The sequence below is a fragment of the Myotis nattereri genome, assembly GCF_964212035.1.
Source record: "Myotis nattereri genome assembly, chromosome: 3".
Lineage (NCBI taxonomy): Eukaryota > Metazoa > Chordata > Mammalia > Chiroptera > Vespertilionidae > Myotis > Myotis nattereri.
This window is the reverse complement of record NC_138077.1, coordinates 53,460,496-53,482,061: the sequence shown is the minus strand read 5'-3', so window position 1 is coordinate 53,482,061 and position 21,566 is coordinate 53,460,496. Positions and strand designations below refer to the sequence as shown.

Genomic DNA, 21,566 nt, shown 5'->3' with positions numbered 1-21,566 from the left:
GGAAACCGAGGCTTGTGCCCTGATGGGAATCAACGGTGACCTGGTTCATAGGCCAACACTCAACCACTGAGCCACACCAACCACCCCGCTACCTCCCACTTGCTAGATACATTTTCTCTTATAATTCGGAGAGAAAAAAAATGTTCAGTGAATAGTGCTGCTACCTATCAGGCTGATGTCACTTTCCTCTCTCGTCTGAAAGAGCAACAGAGTTACTGCACAGACTTAGCACTTGTAGCCCAGTCACTATTTGGTGCGGGGGCGACTACAGTGCATGCGTCCGGGCTCTGTCCGCCAGTGACATTGTTCTCAGGTGAGGCGAGGCCGCGCCATGGGAGAACCAGAAGGAAAGCCTGAGGGCAGGAATGCCTTGAACTTAGCAAAAAGGATTAGCGGAGGGAGGGACCATAGGGTAGTGGCGGTTGGCCCTATCCTTCTAAGGTAAACATTTCAGGGGGGCTGAACAGAAGTCTCAACCCCACTTTGCACAGCCGCTGCAATCTCGGCGTCTCAGTTTCCACAAGTCCTCCCGCACGCGGAAGGGGGCGCCGGCCGGGCCGGGCCGTGGGAGCGCGAGTCCAGGCAGGCACAGCGCCGCGCAGCCGCCAAACGTCCCGGGGGCGGGGCGCGCACGCCTCCAGAAGCGCCGGGAGGCGGAGCCACGCCCCCAGCGCCGGCGTCACTGCCTCCCCCACCGCACGCTGCGCAGGCCGCGCTGAGGCGGAAGGGCAAGGAAGGAGGTGACGATGAAAGCGAGCGCCGGCACCCGCCGCGGTTCCGAGGGAAGCTCAGCGGCCGTGGGCGCCGGGAGCAGGCCGGACACCTCGCCGACGGGCCGTCCCTAGAGCTGGCGAGGGCGGGGCCGCAGAGCGAGCTGCCGCAGTGTCTGGGCCCGCGGCGGGCCGGGTGAGGACTGCGGGGGACCGAGGTAAGCGGGAGCCGGGGTGTCCGTTCGGCCGAATGACAGCCCCCTGGCCCTTCCCGCACCCGTGCGCGCCAGCTCAGCGCCCCGGCCTGGAGGCCTCGAGCGCTGCCCTCCTCCCACGTCCGCCACGGAGGCAGCGGATCTCCTGGGGCCGCTGCTGTACCTTTCTCGGGGCGGGAGGGAGCTCGGCTCTAGGGTCCGCTGCCCTCCTGTTTCTTTCCAGTTCGAGCTGTTCGACGCAGAAGCAGAAAAAACTAGCGCCCCCGGCAGCTCCTCATGAAGGTAGGGAAAGCGCTGAGAGAAAGAATTGCTGTTAGGCGGCCTCCAGCCCCTGCCGTCTTCAAAGTCAAGGGTTTTTATTTATTCGGGCAGTTCTGCTTCTTTCCTGCCTTGGGTCCCCCCCCACCACCACCACCACCACACACACACACACTCCTGGGACGACCCTGTGGTAGTGGACGTGCACGGCACACTTGCACATTAGGGCGGTGGGAACGTGATTTCCTGTTCTGCCTGTAAGGGCAGCAGCCACCCCAGTTCCGCTGTCTGGCCACGCTGCTGGGGGTGGAGGGATGCGGAAGAGGGTGTGAGAAGCGCCTGCCGTTTGGTCGCGGTTTTCGTCTCGTGCTAGACACTTGGACATTATTGGCTGCGTGTGAAGTGGAGCTTTCTTAGAGGACCTGTGTAAATTCGTAGTGAGGATTAAACGGAATGAAGCAAGTGGAACGTTAAATGGATAATGAAATGTTGGGGGGTGGGGGGGAGTCTAGTTACACTCGGTTTAAGAATATCCGGGACATAGATGCAGGTCCCTAATGATGCCTTTTGTCCAGAAGAACGAAGCTTAGTAGGGAGAGGGGTGCCCGAGGAGATGCTAGGATCTTGTGTGGTTAGAGCCTGCTTTGGGCTGGCGGGCATTTAGGAAGACGTCAGAGTCTCCTGGTCACCCAGATGCCTCGTGCTTATTCGTGAAACATTATTAGTGTATGAAGAATGACCCAAACCACTTTCGCCCCTTACTCAGAATAACCTTACCCCCACCCCCACCCCCCCTGCTCCTTCTAGGAGGAAACTGGAAGGGGTGTCATTTAGGAGGAATTCTTTGCACGTGTTTCAGAGGACCCCCTCACTCTGCTTCTAAAACATTTCATGTTAATTGAAAATGTGCAGATAATAAATACAGGAATTTGAATCCTTTGAGTGCCTGGGCATTACAGTTCTAAGTCTATCTGAGGAGGTGCCTTTCTCTGTATTGGAGAGAAGAACATTCACTGCTGTGAGATTTAATAGACCCGAAGTTAGAGAAGTATTTGGGGAGGCGGGAGGGGAGATCCAGTCAGTGGCTTGAGTGAGGAGTCCCAGTTCCTGTAATTGTTTGCCCAGACAAAGTAAGAATGCTTTCTTTCCCTGGTGGGATATGATGATGGAGGCCCTGCAGTATGTAACCAAATGCTATCTTCAGTGCTTTTGACAGCGTTGTCAATTTGGAACTGTAAGACATGGATAAGAAGTGGACATTGAGGGTCATCCATCCAGTGGTTCCAAAACCTGGACATCAGATAGTCGGGAATTCAAACCAAACCCCACATGCCTGGACACTACTTCAGTGGATCTGAAGAGGAACCTGGGTATTTGTAGTTTTTAAAAAGCTTCTCAAGTGACTCAAGGTTTGAAAACACAGATGTAGATCAGGTTTCACACTTTAGTTTATTAACAGACTCAAAGATGAGTGTCATGCCCAAGTAATTTGTTGTCTTCTTAATATCTTTCTCTTTCTCTTCCTTTTCTTAAGGATCTCACTTGAATCAATAGTACTATTTCAGGTTTTGTAGTGCCTTGAGCCCAGAACTTACAAACAAGTTATTTAAGTCAGTATGTGTAATTTAGTTTTTATAGCTTTCTTTTTTTTATTTAGTATATTTTATTGATTTTTTACAGAGAGGAAGGGAGAAGGATAGAGAGTTAGAAACATGAGAGAGAAACATCGATCAGCTGCCTCCTGCACACCCCCCACTGGGGATGTGCCCGCAACCCAGGTACATGCCCTTGACCGGAATCGAACCTGGGACCTTTCAGTCCGCAGGCCAGCGCTCTATCCACTGAGCCAAACAGGTTAGGGCTAGTTTTTATAGCTTTCTACGCAGTTAGATTCCTTAATACTCTTTGATGAAAGTAGATTTTACAGTAAAATTTCTTACTAATGTTTAGGTTTGTTTGTTGGAAGAATATGAAGATTATATCACTTTATAAATCAAATTTTTAATAGGTTTTTATGCCAACCTTCATAAACCATGGGAAAATTCCAATTTGTGAATATTTTTCTTTTGTATTGGCTTATCGATCATAAACCCAGTGCACTATATGCAGACTCCCCCCCCCCCCCCCAAAATCTGGTATGCATGACCACTTAACTTTGTGTCACTAGTCAGCTTCCTAAGAGGAACTCAGTTTGAGACTTGAGCTCTATATTGCCTTGTAAACACCTGATTTAACTAAAGGCTTTCACTATTTGCTTTAAGCTTGTGCTTGAAATTTTAGTCACTTTTTTTTTTTTAATATATTTTATTGATTTTTTACAGAGAGGAAGGGAGAGAGATAGAGAGTTAGAAACATCGATGAGAGAGAAACATCGATCAGCTGCCTCCTGCACATCCCCCACTGGGGATATGCCCGCAACCCAGGTACATGCCCTTGACCGGAATCGAACCCGGGACCCTTCAGTCCGCAGGCTGACGCTCTATCCACTGAGCCAAACTGGTTTCGGCCAGATTTTAAAATTTTGATAGATGTCAAAGCATCAGCTGATGAGGTGGTAACAGTGCCTTGTGTATTTTTCTTATCCGTGACAGTGAAAAGCTTATGACTTTTTTTGGAGGGGAGGGGAATGGTTAATATTTAAAGAATTATTAAGGTAATAGGCCATCAGGGAAATATATTCACCCTCAAATTATTCTTTGATAGCCTTCTCATTGCTCCAGTAATTCCTATTCTGTGTTAGTAGTAAAATCAGAAATGAACACTATATCACAAATCCTATAAAGCAGAGGTGGGGAACATCGGGCCTGCAGGCCGAATACGGCCCACAAAATGATTTGGTCTGGCCCTGTGAAGGCATTAGAGGTGAGTTAATTACATGTTTGGCCAAAGATAGCAGGGTAATTTTTTAAGTTGATAATTTTGTATGTCTCTCAAATGATGTTATAAATATCCAGATAGCCCTTGGCAGAAAAAAGGTTCCTCCCCCTGCTCTAAAGGAAGATGCTGAATTATTTTCTTTCTAAAAATGACCCCGTTTATAGCACATTAACTTCTTACAGCCAGATGACAAAGGGCATTCTGAATTCGCTGATTAAAAAAGCCATGTTCGTCCAGCCAGTGTACTCAGTGGTTGAGCATCAAACCAAGAGGTCACTGTTTTGATTCCCAGTCAGGGCACATGCCTGCATTTTGGGCTTGATCCCAGTTGGGGGCATTCAGGAAGCAGCTGATTAGTGATGTTTCTATCTCATCCATGTTTCTATCTATTCCCCTCCCTTCTCTCTAAAAATCAATAAAAACGTATTTTTTAAAAAGCCGTGTTAACAGGTAGTCTATAAATTCATAACCTAGAGAAACATAATGTATGTGACTCATGAAAAACCAAGCTGCTGAGTCTCTAAATTTTTTATTTTTGTGAGTTTGAAGTATTGTAATTTTGAAGTTTTAAAAATTGTTGAATTTCAGCTTCTGATAGAGCAAACTTTTTAAGTAGAGGTATTTAGAAACGATAAATATGAACCCAGGGTCACAATTTTAATTTAAACTGATATTAAAGTGGGGGGGGGGTGAGTGGAGGTGGAATAGGACAGAGGGGATAAATGGTGATGGGGAATATGTTTTTAAAAAAAGAATTTAAAAGACCTTATATTAAAGAGTTAACATAGAAACAAAAGCAGGGTTAATATAACAACTTGAAGATTCAGTGAAAAGTGGAATTTAGAAGTCCACTTTTCACAGGTCCTTGCAGTAGTCTGTGTCTGTAAGGACTTGAGACCGAAATTGGATACTTAATCCACTTTATATCTGGTGGCTGAATGTGAAGAAAGTATTATCCATAAGTACCATAAATGTACAGATCTCCAATTCTCAGTCTTGATCTTTTTAAAGATTTATTTATGCCCTCTGATGCCAATGGGAAGTATTTGTTTTGTTTTTAATCATGTTTCCTACTGCACACCATTCTGTCTCATTTTTTTGAGGTGGGTAACCCCACTACTGTTTATTTACTACACAACAGCTATTCTCATTACTGTCTTGTTACCTCTAAAGGAAAGAACTTTTTCATAGTAATGCTTCAGTTAACCTGTCCAGTAGCTGCCCTTAAAATTTCTACCTAGCCCTAGCTGGTTTGGTTCGGTGGATAAGAGCGTCAGCCTCCGGACTGAAGGGTCCCAGGTTCGATTCTGGCCAAGGGCACATGCCTAGGTTGCGAGCTCGATCCCCAGTAGGGGGCGTGCAGGAGGCCGCCGATCAGCGATTCTCTCTCATCATTGATGTTTCTCTCTCTCTCTCTCCCTTCCTCTCTAAAAATCAATAAAAATATATTTTTAAAAAAGTTAAAAAGAATGTCTACCCAAATATCGGGCTCCTTAAAGATTATTCAGAATTTGGGCTGTCTTAGGGTCAGTGAGTACCTAATAAGAGTTGAAAGCTTAATTCTGTTTTGTGTGTGTGTGTGTGTGTGTGTGTGTGTGTTATCTTCCAAGGAATGTTGTTATTTGGTGAACATGAACACATAAAACATGGCTAAGAATACAGGTGCAGAAATGTAAAGGGACCTCATGTGGAGGTTGCTGTTAATTTTAATTACATGTGCTCTGAGTACAAGCTTTGGATTTGTCAGTCGTAGGGTGCACTTGCTGGAGTCTTTATTAGAGAACCTTCAATAGCAGTATTGTTGTCTTATTTCTTGAGCTAGTTAGATTTCCCAAAGAAGAGTCTTCAAATCTCCTGCTTAGAGCTTATAAACTGGGCTCCCAGCAGTCTGGTAGCTAAATTGGGGATAAGGGCAGAAGCCTCAGCCCTCACTTAGGTTCATTGAAACTCAACTATTTTTAATATGATACCCTCATTCTCAACTGTACTAGATGTTTCCCAGTCCAGGAATCTTTTGTTTTACCCTTTAGAGCTGCATTGTCTAATAGCCGCAAGCCACATGTAGCTACTTAATTATTTGAAATTAAATAAAATTAAAGATTTAGTTCCTCGGTGGCACTAGACACATTTTCAGTGGTTAACCATGTGTTAGAGGCTACCATATTAGACAAGGCAGTTGTAGGATAGTTTTGTCAGTGCGAAGTTTTATTGCACAGTGCTGTTCTAGCTTAGAAAATAATGCTCCAAGCTTCTGCAAAGGCTGGTTTTGAGGAAGGAGGGGGGGGGGGTATCTAAGTGATTTGACCAATCCTGTTGTTTTTAGCACCATATTTACCAACCCCCTCTTACAGAACATGCTGCTGCCAATTCCTGATCTGTTTTGAGGCACTGTTGTATATACTAGTAAATTGGATTGTTTTCCTCATTGCAAGCTTGATATTTAACTGTCTTAGATCTTTAAATCAACAGTCCAACTTCCAAAAGGTTCTGTTGTCCTCTCTTCTATTTTGTGTGCATATGCTTTAAAAAAGACACAAATAAATAAAACAAGCCCTTAAGATCTGTGCATTTCACTATATGTAAATTATGTCTTTTAAAAAGTAGTTTAAGAAAATTTTATTGATTTTAGAGACATAGAGGAAGGGAGCGAGCGAGCGAGAGAGAAACATCAGTTTGTTGTTCCACTTATTTATGCATTCATTGGTTGCTTCTTCTATGTACCCTGACAGGAAATCTAATCCACAACCTTGATGTATCGGATGACACTCTAACCAACTGAGCTACCCAGCCACGGCTAAGAAATTCTTTATTTCATATTGATGGGGTTTTAGAAGGAAGTGAAAGTAAAATGCTTCTGTCTGTTAAGTCTGCCATCTTTATCCATAGTAAAGTACTTCATCAACATTTAAACATGTACACCTCTCTCCTTTAAAAAGAATATAGCTTGATCTAATTTGAAACTGAACTATCCTGAACTGGTAGTTTGTGAGCTGCTTGACATAAAGAATATCACTTTCCCCCTTTGATTTGGAATATCTTATAACATCCCGGTGAATTCACTGCAGAATCTCAGGGTGCCTTGGCACACAGTTTAAGAACTATGGATGTAAACTGTAATAGTTTGGTGTATATTCTTTTAGACATTTGTCCCCTATAAATATTCAAATATACTTACATTTTTTTCTTTCACCACAGTGGGCTCATAACAACTTGAGGGGTTTGGTTTATTTTCATTCAAAAATATGTTGTAAAGATAGTGGAATGATAATACACATTTAATTCCACTTCAGCCTGAAAAGTCCATTAAAACGGTAGAAAAGTATGTGGGTTTTTTTAGAGCCCAAATGACAAAGAGTAGGAGCAGTGAGAATAACAAAATTCTGGAAGCTGGAAAGCAGAATAGATTAGTGATAACTGATTAGCAGATTTGAGAAAGCCAACGTATAGTCATATTTTTGTTTTAGAGCCTTTTAAAATTTTCAAGATTAGTGGTGGTATGTACTGTAAAGGTGAAGGTGGGGCAAAAATATAAGCAATTGTGTGAAAGTCTATTTAAGGAAAAATAACTTTCAGATGTGGCCTTTTTGTCCCATACATGGTAAGTAGAGATTTAGTATCTGGATGGAGAGGGTAAAACAATCTTTGGATTTGGTGGGTACCGTGCACAGCTGAGGGTGGGGTACAGGCAGAAACACCTAGTCTTCTTTCCTGACTTAATTTGTAGAGTCCTGCCCCTTTCCATCATTTCCCATTCACCAAAGGCAGCCTTTTTCAAGTTTGTAAGATATTTTTTGCTATAAACAGCAGATCTCTGAATTACCTTTTTAAAAATTACCTTTTTATAATGTTACTTTTGATTTCTTCTTTTTAGGCTTTATAAAGGGTGTCCCAAAATTCACGCAAGATTTGAATTTTGCGTGAGCATTAACAACAACAACAACAACAAAAAATAAAAGCCTAATTTTACTTCGTTTATTGAATCAGATTCTAATATCTGTTGCCCTTTGATTTCAGTCCCTTCAATTTGATAAGCATTACCAAGTACCAATTATGGCCCAGGAGCAGGGACAATGAAGACCAATGAAGACCACGGCTTTGCATATGTGCCAGCAAAGCCGTGGAGGCCATTTACCTGATGTGCTATTCCATACATGACCCTATACTGTATACTTTATGAATCAATAAAAAGTTTACAATTTTTAATTATAAACCTGTGTTTTCTATCAAAATTACTTCTTGTGTGAATTTTGGGACACCCTTTTTATTGACTATGAAAAATAAAATAAATGAAGATTTAGTTCTCTTCTTCTCCTCACTTCTGTATACATGTACACTTCTTATTTATTCTCTCGCCCATCCTCCCAGTATAGTGATACCATAATTTTGGCTAGAATCAGTTTCTCTCAACGTGGGCAGTGTTGTCATTTTAGATGAGACAGTTCTTCATTATCCTGTTCATTACATATTATTTAGCATTCCTGGATCCTGGGCATTAAATATCAATAACAACCTGAATTACCCACAACCATGAATTTCCCACACATTTCCAAATGTTGGATTGGTGTGTGGTATATCTAGTTGAGAACCATTGGGTTAGATCAGTGTTTACATTATTATCATTATGTAAATGGTAGTCACAGCTAACCTGCATAGTTTACTATGATTTGCAATTACTATTTTTCCTTTCTTATACAACTTCTTATTGTCCCTGAAATTAATAATTGTCTTGTTTTGCTTGGTATTATCTGAACTTATTACTAATTTATCTTCATGCTCTCTTCTAGCAGTCTATATCTCTATCTTTGCATTCAGACACTTTAAAAATTCCATCAGTTTTACATTTTTAAAGTCATCTCTCCCATTCTGTTCCCTTCCTTCTGGTTTGATGGCTCTCTACGCCTAAGGCACAGTTGTCACTCTGTGATCTTTACCATTTTCTTTAGTATTCCCCTTTCCTGTCTCTTGTTTCAGATCTCATTTTCTGGTTCTCATGTTTTCTTTTTTGACTCACTGCCTCATTTTGTCAGAGTTATTCCTCTTGTGACTCCCTGAGGAAAAGGATGCATGGATAGTTTGATAACTTAATCTCCGAAAACCTTTTTTCTATCCAAAATTTTGGTCAGTTGTTTGTCTAAAATTCTGTGCTCAAAATAATTTTCCCTCTGAACTTTGAAAACATTACTACATTTTCTTTTAGTTTTCAATCTTGCTATTAAGTCCATTGCCATTCTTATTCCTGATTTTTAAAATATATATTTATGTGTTATATATTTATATTTTATATAGGTAGTATATGTGTATGTGTATATATCTATATCTCTGTGTGTGTGTATATATATACATACATACATACATACCAGATACACACACACACACACACACATACATATATATATATATAACTAGTGGCCTGCACGGGTAGGGTCCCTAGGCCTGGCCGGTGATGAGGGCCAATCTGCAGGGTGACCAGTGGGACGAACAGGGGGCTCCCGCCAGCACCTGCCTTGGCTGGCCTGGGGCCTGCGGGCTGGGGGCAGCTCCTGTGTTGAGCGTCTGTCCCCTGATGGTCAGTGTGCACCATAGCACCCGGTCATTCCACCAGTCGTTCTACCCTTTGGTCGATTTGCATATTAGGCTTTTATTATATAGGATTTTTATTTACCTGACTCCCTCCCCAAACTTGTAGAGGGTTGTTTATGACCCCAGTGTTCTGGGACTGGTCTGTTTTCATTCATTGATAAGTTCTTTCCATGTACAAAATCATGCCCTTCAATTCTGAGAATTTTATTGAGTTATGTATTTGACACCTCCCTTCTCCTGTACTTTCTTAGTTTACTTTCTGAAGCTTTTATTTAGATGTTTAATCTACTGGCCTGATCCTTCAATTTTCTTATCTTCCTCCATTATTTTCAGTCTCTGTCATTTTGTGCTACTTTCTGGGAGAGTTCTTCAAAAATTTAAATGTTTAAGGGGGGAAAAAATATAACTTTTTACTTTGAAGTAACTTAAATTTTACCAAAAAAATAAAAAACAATTATATACTTGTCACCCACCTTTCCCCAATGTTGTATTATGCAACTATAGTATATTATCAAAACTGGGAAATTAACATTAAGATAATACTGTTAGCTGATGTGTAAGTCTTATTCAAATTTTATCAATTGTCCCATCAATTTCCTTTTTCTGAGCTAGGACCCAATCCAGGATTTCATGTTGCATTAGTTGTTCTTTCTCCTTAGTTTTAAGTTCTTTAATCTGTTTTTTCTTTCATGACCTTGATTGACACATTTGAAGTGTATTGGCCAGATATCCTGTAGTGACCTCAGTGTGGGTTTGTTGTTTCTCCTTATGATTACATTCAAGTGATATATACATATATTTTTTTAATATGTTCTTACTGATTTTTTTAGAGAAATATCGATGAGGCACACATCAACATTGATCGGCTGCCTCCTGCACACCCCCTACTGGGGATTGAGCCTGGAACCCCTGCAAGTGCTCTGACCTGGAATCGAACCATGACCTCCTGGTTCATAGGTTGATGCTCAACCATTGAGCCACTATGTCTGGGCAAGTTATATAATATATATATTTTTTAATTTTTTTATTGATTAATTTATTACATATCTGTCCTTATCCCCACGTTACCCGCTATCCCCCCCACTCATGCCCTCACCCCCCTGTTGTCTGTGTCCATTGGTTAGGCCTATATCCTGTCTAATAATAGACAAACATGGTAATTAACCGTAGCTCCGACACGCTTCCCATTGGCTAATCAGGGCGATATGCAAATTAACTGCCAACCAAGATGGTGGCCAGCAGCCAGGCATCTGAAGTGAACAGGAGGCTTGCTTGCTCCAGCGATGGAGGAAGCCAAGGCTCCCCGCCTGCCACTGCTGGCCTCTGAGCTGCACTCTGAAACAATGTTGCAATTATAGAAGCTAAACAAACCCAAGAAACCTGCTTTCAGCCAGCTGGGCTTTAGCCAGCAAGATCGCAACATTGTTTCAATTATAGAACCCAAACAAACCCAGATCCCTGCTTTCAGCAGCCGAGGTCTCAGAGCTGGAGCCAGGCCTCAGAGCTAAAGCCGGCTCTCAACTCCAGTGACAGCCATAGAAGGTAAATAAATCCCAGAATTAAAAAAAGATATAAAAAGGAGAGGTTGGGAGCTTCAGTCACCCGCCAGCCTGAAAACGGCCCTCAGCCCCTCACCCAGACTGGCCAGGCACACCAGTGGGGACCCCCACCTTGAAGGGGGTGTGACCAGCTGCAAACAGCCATCATCCCCTCATCCAGGCTGGCCAGGCACCCAAGTGGGGACCCCCACCCTGAAGCAACAAGATAGCACCTAATTTGCATACTGAAGGTGGGCGGCAGCAGGCAAGGCTGTCCGCGGTCCAGGACCGGATCTGTGACCCTGCCGGGTGGGGGGCAGCACTTGAGGCTGTCTGCGGTCTGGGACCCAGATCCATGACCTGGCGGGTAGGGGTCAGTGCTTGAGGCTGTCGGCGGTCTGGGACCCGGATCCATGACCTGGCGGGCGGGGGGCAGTGCTTGAGGCTGTCCGCTGTCTGGGACCTGGATCCATGACCCTGCTGGGTGGGGGGCAGTGCTTGAGGCTGTCCGCTGTCAGGGACCCAGATCCATGACCCTGCCGGGCGGGGGCAGTGCTTGAGGCTGTCCATGGTCCCGGGGCCTGGATCTGTGACCCTGCCGGGCGGGGGGCAGTGCTTGAGGTTGTCTGAGATCCCAGGACCCGGATCTGTGACCCGTCCCGGCAGGGCGGCAGCTCGCACAGGGGTAGATCGGCCGGGGTTGGGCAGGGCAGGATGCCTGGCTTCCGCCCAGCCCCAGTCACTCTGGGCAGGTGAGCAGCGCAAAGAGCCTCTGGACAGAGGAGGCAGGCTGGTGGAGGGCGGCCTGTACTCCCCACATGGCGGTGGTGACAGCTGTGAGCGCGCCAAGCAGAGCCTGCAGGCTGAGCTGAAATAGTGCCTGCAGGCCATCAGTGCCTGGGAGTGTCTGTGCAAGATCCTCCTCTTGGCCCAGAAGGTGCAGGATCGCAGGGACAGCCACCATGGTGGGCCAGACTGACGTCCTCCTGGCCGCACCACGGGGGTTTGCGGATCTGCAAAGCCAGAAGCCTCTGGTGTGCACATCCTCCCCTGGCGTGCGAACATCCCCCAGCACACTGTCACCTTCCCGCGCCTGCAACAGTTGTAAACCAAGGCGTGCACAAGTTCCCCCCGCCTCTCCACCGCACTTCCATCAACCCAGCATGCCTAACACCCCCCCCAGGATGTGCACACATCCCCTCTGATGCCCTCACGTCCTTTGGAGAGTGTCTGGGTGTTCTGGGTGCTGAGGGTGGGCGCCTGTGAGATGACAGTGAGAGGGCGGAGTGGTGATGCCCTGTTCCCACGGAGGCCAGTGCAGCTATGAGATCACCTCTAGGGGGTTAATGCAGGTGCTGAGGCGGGAGCAGATGCAGACAGACACACCTGGTGGGCGGGGGCAGCCCTCGCTGAGGTGCCTTCGGTCAGCGTTCAAGATCAAGAACCCAGAGGCGGAGAGGAAGTCTGTCCTCTCAGTGAAACAGTGGGATAGTCGGGACGACTGTAGAGGAGGAATGTGCACTTTGGGTGCCCGCACCCATGAGCGAAGGCTGCCCTGACTGAGCCTCGCTTGCTTGGGGCCTAGCGCACTCCTGCCGGGCAGCGGGTAACAGGACGTGCTTTTCCGAATTAATGAGAGAAAACGTTGATTCTCCTGCTGCCCACAAAGGTGGAAAGTGAAGTGGGGAGACGTGTGGAGAGTGAGCGAGGTTCCCTATCTGGGGGTTCCAAATCTGCTGTTGGTTTCTTTCACCGCTGACTAGAGATATACAGGGTGTCCCCCCAAAATGTATACACACTTTGAATACCTACTAATTCCAATGGTTTTAAGCATAAGAAAGAAACAACAATGGAGCTGTTATTTGTAAAAGTGTGGGCACAAACAGGCCGTTGGACATTCCCTGAGGGGTCTCAGATTGGAGAGGGTGAAGGACAGACTGAGGGGCCCCTCTCCCCACCCCACCCCAGTGCACAAATTTCGTGCACCGGGCTACTAGTGCTTGCATATAAGTCCTTTGGTTTATCTCTCCCCTACCCTCACCCTCCCCTACCTTCCCTCCAAGGCCTGACAGTCCGATCGATGCCTCTCTGTCTCTGGATCTGTCCTTTTTCATCAGTTTATGTTGTTCATTATATTCCACAAATGAGTGAGATCATGTGGTATTTATCCTTCTCTGACTGGTTTATTTCACTTAGCATAATGCTCTCCAGTTCCATCCATGCTGTTGCAAATAGTAAGAAGTCCTTTTTTACAGCAGCATAGTATTCCATTGTGTAGATGTACCACAGTTTTTTAGTCCACTCATCTACTGATGGGCACTTAAGCTGTTTCCAAATCTTAGCTATGGTGAATTGTGCTGCTAAGAACATAGGGGTACATATATCCTTTCTAATTGGTGTTTCTAGTTTCTTGGGGTATATTCCTAGAAGTGGGTTCACTGGGTCAAATGGGAGTTCCATTTTTAGTTTTTTGAGGAAACTCCATACTGTTCTCCACAGTGGCTGCACCAGTCTGCATTCCCACCAACAATGCACGAGGGTTTAATTTTTGGCAAGAATACATACATAAGTGACATTGTGCCACATCGGGAGGCACATGATGTCCATGTGTCTCATTATTAGTGATGTTAATTGATTGTTGCCTAATTAAGGCCAGGTTTTTCCATTGAAAGTCACAATTTTTCCCTTTGTAATTTTAATTTTCTTGTGGGAGATACTTTAAGACTATGTAAATAGCTTGTTTTACATTGTACATTTTCCCTCTAATTTTAACTTCCATTGATGATTCTTGCTTGAGTCAGTTATTTCTGAGAGGAGTTACAAATGATAACTTTTCTATTTCCATCATTTCTATTTCCATCACTATATTTATTAATTTGAAATTAATATGTAAGGAAGAGCTGTCCCTTTCCCCTATTTATTTAGTCAGTTATTTATATCACTGTAGACTGAGGATATTTATTTGTGGGTTACAATCCATAACTATCATTTAAAAAAATATACACACACACACACATTAGAGGCCCGGTGCACAGATTCGTGCACTGGTGGGGTCCCTCAGCCTGACCTGCAGGAATCAGGCTGAAACCAGCTCTCCAACATCCCCCGAGGGGTCCCAGATTGCCAGAGGGTGGTTCTCGGGTGATGCACCCCAGAATTGGCTTCCTCCTCTCTGGTTCCAGGTGCATCACCTGAGAACTGCAGCTGGCAAGTCACTGCAGCTTGGCATCTCCTGCGTTAAGTGTCTGCCCCCTGGTAGTCATTGTACATCACAGCTACCAGTTGGTAAGTCGCTTAGACTTTTATATATATACTAGAGGCCCGGTGCACAAAAATTTGTGCACTCGGGGGGGAGGGATGTCCCTCAGCCCGGCCTGTGCCCTCTCGCAGTCTGGGACCACTCGGGAGATAACGACCTGCTGGCTTAGGCCTGCTCCCGGGTGGCAGAGGGCAGGCCCAATCCCTAAGTGCAGCCCCTGGTCAGGCTCAGAGCAGGGCCAATTGGGGAGTTGGGGCGCCGCCCCCTGTCATGCACAGAGCAGGGCGATCGGGAGGTTGCGATGCCACCCTCAGTCACGCTCAGGGTAGGGCCGATTTGGGGGTTGCGGCACCGTCCCCTGTCACACTCAAGGCAGGGTCGATGGGGAGGTTGCGGCGCCACCCTGTCACGCACAGAGCAGGGCCCATCAGGGGGTTGGAGCACTGCCCCCTGTCACTCACAGAGCAGGGCCCATCAGGGGGGTTGGGGCTCTGTACCCTGTCACGCACAGAGCAGGGCCAGTCGGGGTTGGGGCGCTGCCCCCTGTCACGCACAGAGCAGGGCCCATCAGGGGGTTGGGGCGCCGCCACTCTCACACTCAGGGCAGGGCCGATGGGGAGGTTATGGCTCTACCCCGTCACACACAGAGCAGGGCCTGTGTGTGTGTGTGTGGGCGGGGGGGGGGGGTTGGTGCGCTGCACCCTGTCACACACAGAGCAGGGCCGATCAGGGGGTTGGGGCGCCACACCCTGTCACACACAGAGCCGCAGGGAGATCAGGGGGTTGGGGAGCTCCCCCCTATCAGGCATAGAGCACGGCTGATCAGGGGGTTGGGGCGCCTTCCCCTGTCACGAACAGAGCAGGGTGGATAGGGAGGTTGTGGCCCCGCCCTCTGTCACACACAGAGCCGCAGGGCGATCGGGGGTTTGGGCGCTGCCCCCTGTCATGCTGATCCTGGTGCTGGGAGGCCTCGCGGCTCTGCTGATCCTGGTGCTGGGAGGCATATTACCCTTTTACTATATAGGGTAGAGGCCTGGTGCACGGGTGGGGGCCGGCTGGTTTGCCCTCAAGGGTGTCCTGGATCAGGGTGGGGGTCCCCACTGCGGTGCCTGGCCAGCCTGGGTGAGGGGATGATGGCTGTTTGCAGCTGGTCACACACCCTTCAGGGTGGGGGGGGGTCCCCACTGGGGTGCCTGGCCAGTCTGGGTGAGGGGCTGAGGGCTGTTTTCAGGCTGGGGGTGACTGAAGCTCCCAACCACTCCTTTTTTTCTTTTTTCTTTTTTTTTTTATTCTGGGCCAGCTTTAGCTTTGAGGCTTGGCTCCAGTTCTTAGGCCTCCGCTGCTGAAAGTAGGTTTCTGGCCTTTGCTTACAATGTTGCGATTCTGCTGGCTGTAGCCCAGGACTAAAGCAGGTTTCTGGGGTTTTGTTTAGCTTCTATATTTGTTACATAGTTGCTTATAGTTGCAGCTCAGAGGCCTGCAGCAGCAGGTGGGGAACGTTGGAGTCCTCCGTCACTGAAGCAAGCAAGCCTCATGTTAGTTTCAAGCTGCCTGGCTGCCGGCCGCCATCTTGGCTGGCAGTTAATTTGCATATTGCCCTGATTAGCCAATGGGAAGGGTAGCGGTCGTACGCCAATTACCGTGTTTCTCTTTTATTAGATAGGACTAGAGGCCCATTGCAGGAAGATTCCTGCAAGAATAGGGCTTCCTGCGGCTGGAGCGAAGCAGAGAAGGGAGCGAAACCCACCGAGGTGGGCTTTGCTCCCACCTCCACCGCCCCGCTTGCTTCTCTGCAGCTTTGTTCCCTTCTGCAGTGCTTGGCTTCCTTCTACATTGTCTTCAGTCTTTGCTCGGCGCCTGCATATGCAAATTAACCACCATCTTTGTTGGGTTAATTTGCATGCTCATCTGATTGGCTGGTGGGCATAGCGGAGTGACACCAAATTTGCATGCTTCTCTTTTATTAGTGTAGATAGATAGATACTTATTGATTACAGAGAGGGAAGGAGAGGGACAGATATAGAAACATCAATGATGAAAGAGAATCATTGATTGGCTGACTCCTGCATGCACCACACTGGGGCTCAAGCCTGCAACCTGGGCATGTGTCCCAACCAGGAATCAAAATGAGACCTCCTGGTTCATTGGTCAGTGCTCAACCACTGAGTCACACCAGCCAGGCCCCATTACTATCATTTTATATTCAGTTGCTCAGTGTGTGTTTTTTGGCCATTGTGAGTCTCTTAAAGTTGGCTCCTGTGTCCTTTTGACATATCTCATAAATTTTTGAGCACTTGTATACTTTCTGGCACTACAATAATAATCCAGATTTATCTTATACTTCCTCTGCCCCAGCTCTGGAATCAGCCATTTCTTTTAAGTGTAGAGTAATATTTAAAAACCAAGATCTGGGTGCTAGAGGTGCTCATTGCTACTGAGATGCTATTGCTTCTAGACTCTCTAAGTGGAGAGAGCTAGGAAATATATGTGTGTGCACACTTTTAGATATTTGTGTGTGTGTGTGTGTGTGTGTGTGTGTATCACCATCAGTTCATACAAATACCTCTGGTTTCTGTCTGTCACTATGGATTCAAAGCTATCTCACTTTGTCTCTCTCATTACTTGTAACTTCACCAACAGTGAAACCTAGCTCTAGTTACCCACAACATATGTACCTACTTGATTAATTTTAGAATAATGACAAAGCAGTTTCAGAATTTCATCCCTCTGTGAAAAACAAATTCAATAACTAAAGTGTAGTATTTGTATAGTTCTTTTGTTTCTCATCTTACAAAGTTAATGTTTTCCAAATTTACTTTTGGCTAATTCCTTTCATTCTGGTTATGTTGATTATTTGTAATACAGTTAGGTTCATTTATTATTGTTTGTATTTCAATTTGGATTTACTGTACAGTAAACCCTCAATTTTGTGGACCTCAATTTAATGGACTCCCCAGAAAGTAAAACATTGGTTATCTGCCAAGGTAGGAGAAGGGATCTTAGGGTTTGTTTTTTATTCAGACTTTGAACCAGTTCTTCATTTTTCCACTCCCCTCATACCCGGATAGGTATTATTGCTTTCAATTCTTAAGCCTTTCTGAGATCCTGTAGCTTGCCTTTTTGGCTTCCGCTACTGCTGGCTTAGTTTCGGCTCTTTTGGCCTGCTAAATCTGTTAATACTCATTCATCTGCTTTCTTCTTTCAAAAATAGTATTACTCTCATCTCCTTTTTTCATTTTCTTTGTCGTTGAGTGTTTTTACCTTTTTAAAACCCGTGTTTGTCATCTTAATGGGATTTAGAGAGGGAACTGAGGTAAACATGTGTTTAGTCCCTGCATATTGGGAAATGATTCTTGAAACTTAGTTTATTGTGGGCAGGTATAGCAAACAGGGTCATGTTAGAGTATGCATGACTTTCTTCTCAACTTTCACTGTGGGGAATTCCTAGAATTCCTTGATCATATAGGATTTCATTATGTCTGATAGTCTAGTTCAGCGGTTCTCAACTTGTGAGTCGCGACCCCTTTGGCTGTCGAACGACCCTTTCACAGGGGTCGCCTAAGACCATCCTGCATATCAGATATTTACATTACGATTCATAACAATAGCAACATTACAGTTATGAAGTAGCAACGAAAACAATTTTATGGTTGGGTAACAACATGAGGAACTGTATTTAAAGGGCCAGAAGGTTGAGATCCACTGATCTAGTTGAACTTTATGCGCTCTCTTTATTCAGTTTTCTAATATATATATTCCTGTGAATATATCTTTATGACCTATATTTATTTAAAGACTTTTTTATTGATTTTTAGAGAAAGGAAGGGAGAGGTAGAGAGAGAGAGCAAAACATTGATGTGAGAGCGGCACATCAATCAACTGCCTCCTGCATGCCCTCTACCTGGGATCAAGCTCACAACCTGGGCATGTGCCATGACCTGGAATTGAACCAGCAACCTTTCAGTGCACAGGATGACACCCAACCAAGCCACACTGGCCAGGGCTTGACCTAAATTTTTTTTATTGATTTTTTCAGAGAGAGGAAGGGAAAGGCAGAGAGAATCATCAATTTGTTATTCTACATATTCATGCAGTCATTGGCTGACTTTGTATGTGTCCTGACTAGGGATTGAACCTGCAGCATTGGTGTATCTGGACGATGCTCTAACCAACCGAGCTACCCGGCCAGGGCTTTTTATGACCTAATTTTTAGGGTGGAAATGTAACTTTTCTTTTTCTTCTTTACAGCTACATCCAGATCTCATTATGCATCAGAAAGATGAAAAAGCAGAGGAAAATTCTATGGAGAAAAGGAATCCACTTAGCCTTTTCTGAGAAATGGAATACTGGGTTTGGAGGTTTTAAGAAGTTCTACTTTCACCAGCACTTGTGCATTCTGAAAGCAAAGTTGGGAAGGCCAGTTACTTGGAGCAGGCAGTTGAGGCATTTCCAGTGCAGAGAGAAGGCCCTTCAAATCCAGCAAACTTGGATCCAGGATGAACCGCTTTTTGCTAAGACAAAGTCGAATGTGGCTGCTGAAAATGTTAGTACTCTGTCCTCTAAAGTGAAAAGAAACAGCACTAAACACTTAGTTTCCTCCTCAAGGACCCTCCTGAAACTCCAAGCAGAGAATTTGCTGTCAGCAAAGAACTCTGACCATGAGTACCACGGAGAGAAAAATCTCTTGCAGGCAGTTGCTGACTTACCAGCAAATAGTGTTTTAGATCAGGCTATTGGTCACAGACCTAGGACGGAGCTGCAAGCTTCTGACTTTCCCATGAAGTTCAATGGGGAGAGCCAAAGTTCAGGTGAGAGTGGCACAGTTGTGGTCACCTTGAGCAACCATAAGAGAAAGCGCTTTTGTTATGGCTGCTACCGAGGGCTGGAGCACCACAGGAATAGGGGACCTCTGACTCCAAAAAAGTTCCAACGTAACCAACATAGAAGAATAAAAGTATCTCCTCTTATGATGTATGAGAAATTATCCATGATTAGATTTCGGTACAGGATTCTCAGATCCCAGCACTTCAGAACAAAAAGCAAAGTTTGCAAGCTAAAAAAAGCCCAGCAAAGCTGGGTGCAGGTCACTGGGGACCGTCAAGAGACCCTTAGGGAGAACAGTGAGGGTGGCAGTTGTAGCCCATTCCCTTCCCGAGAACTTAAAGACCCTTCTTGTCGGCATCAACCACACTTCCCAGGTATGGACAGCAGTGCTGTGATGAAGGAAAAGAACTCTCATGTGCCGGATGGCTGCACTAAAGGAAGCCCTTTCTTGGGCAAGGAGCTTAGTTTAGCTGAAGCATTCCCTGACCAACAGAATGGCAGTGCCACATACACCTGGGACCAGTCACCCTCTTCCCCTCCTAAGTGGGAGTTTCCAGAGCTAATTCATGACATCCCCTTACCAGAGCATCATTCTAGTAATGTGTTTATCTCAGAAACCGAAAGAGAAAATATGACTCTTGGTCAGGAAAATCGGACAAGTACTGTCAATGACAACACAGTAAAATTGTCAGTGTCTGGGGCAGATCAATCTGTAAGTAATGTAGATGGGCCTATGTCCGAAGAGACTGTTCAGAAAGAGAGCTCATACCAGATGGATGAGGATGGATCTCTCAAACAGAACATTCTTAGTTCTAAGTTGCTGGACCACCCTTACTGTAAAAGTCCGCTGGAGGCTCCTCTGATGTGCAGTGGAGTCACACTAGAAAATCAAGTGGGAGATGGGAAGAACAGTCAAAAAGCATCTCCAGTGGATGATGAACAGCTGTCAATCTGCCTTTCTGGTATGCACTCTTCTTTTATTCTCCCTCAACCTCCAGCCCACACTTGCTGTCCATTATCCTTTCTAGGATGGTGTTTTTCCCTTCCACACATGGATTTCCCTTTAAACAATTAGACATTCTTCTCGACATTTGTTTTTTATATTGTTTTATTATGTAGATGTCCCATAGTTTATTTAATTCTTGATTGATGGACACTTGTGGTGCTTACAGTTATTTTCTTCTATCAACAATGGTGCAGTGAAACTACTTCTTTATAATTATGTAAGTGTTTCTGTAAGTGAAATTCCTAGTAGTAGAATCGATGCTGGAAGAATACATTTAAAATTTTAAGAGAATTGTTAAATTAGCATTCAAAAAGCTGAACCAATTTACACTTGTTAAACTTTGTCAGTCTTATAGATCATGAGAGTTTTCACTTTAATGATCAGTTTTTATTTATTTTTTATCAAACATTTTTTAATACTATTGAATTTCTTAGGGTGACATTGGTTAATAAAATCATATAGGCTTCAGGGGTACCATTCTGTAATACCCCTGGGGTACATCATCAGGGGTATATCATCTGTATATTGTATTGTGTGTTTACCACCCCAAGTCATAATTTGCATTTTTTAGTTTAAAGTTTGAACATTTTTGTCTATATTTGTTGGCCATTTTTTGTTTGTATATAACTTTTCTTTGCCTATTTTTCTATTGGGTTATTTATATTTTATTTATTTAATTACAAGAAGCTCTTATGTACCAGGCAGTGTGATAGTTCTAAGAATGTAGCATTAAGTATTCTGTGAGGGTAGGATACACTGATTCTTACCTTCATAGACCTTATCATCATTCTCGTTTTAAAGATGTTAAATTTTAATTATAAATATTATAAGAGTTTAAGTTTTTCTCTCCCAAAAGATGAAAGCCTTGACTTTGTATATGATATTTTTGCTTAACAGAAATTGTCAGTTCTTTCATAGTAAAATATATCTGTCTTTATGGCCTCAAGTTACTGTGTCATGTTTTAAAGCCTAATAGTTAAAATCTACCCCACAAAATCAAGTTGGCATAAATATTTTTGGAAGACATTATGGTAGTATCAATTTTTGACCCATTCCCCTTATTGCAATTTATCCAAGATCTAAAAGAGTACAAATATATTTGTACGGGCACATTACTTAAGACAACAAATGTTTCTATGGAAGTAAAAGTTATGGCACATCCAAGCAATAGTATACTATGAAGCTGTTAAGGAATAAATTTTATCTGTATTTTGAAACTGAAAGCTGTATATAAAGTGAAAAAGCAAGTTGTAAAATGATGCCATTTTGTTAAATGATACATATGCACATATATAGGAT

General features: G+C 44.6%; 1 protein-coding gene across 2 annotated transcripts in view; it reads left to right on the top strand.

Moving 5' to 3' along the window:
* Positions 1-712: 712 nt before the first annotated feature.
* The window catches only part of SENP5 (SUMO specific peptidase 5), a 67,583-nt gene continuing 46,729 nt past the window's right edge, over positions 713-21,566 (top strand). The window contains exons 1-3 of one of the 2 annotated variants that reach the window (XM_081085341.1): positions 713-928; positions 10,471-10,630; positions 18,686-20,223. In XM_081085341.1, coding sequence (XP_080941467.1) covers positions 10,623-10,630; positions 18,686-20,223 — 1,546 coding nt within the window. In that variant the 5' untranslated portion in view covers positions 713-928; positions 10,471-10,622. The remainder of the gene's footprint in view (positions 929-10,470; positions 10,631-18,685; positions 20,224-21,566) is intronic. The other variant, XM_081085340.1, reaches the window with a different exon arrangement.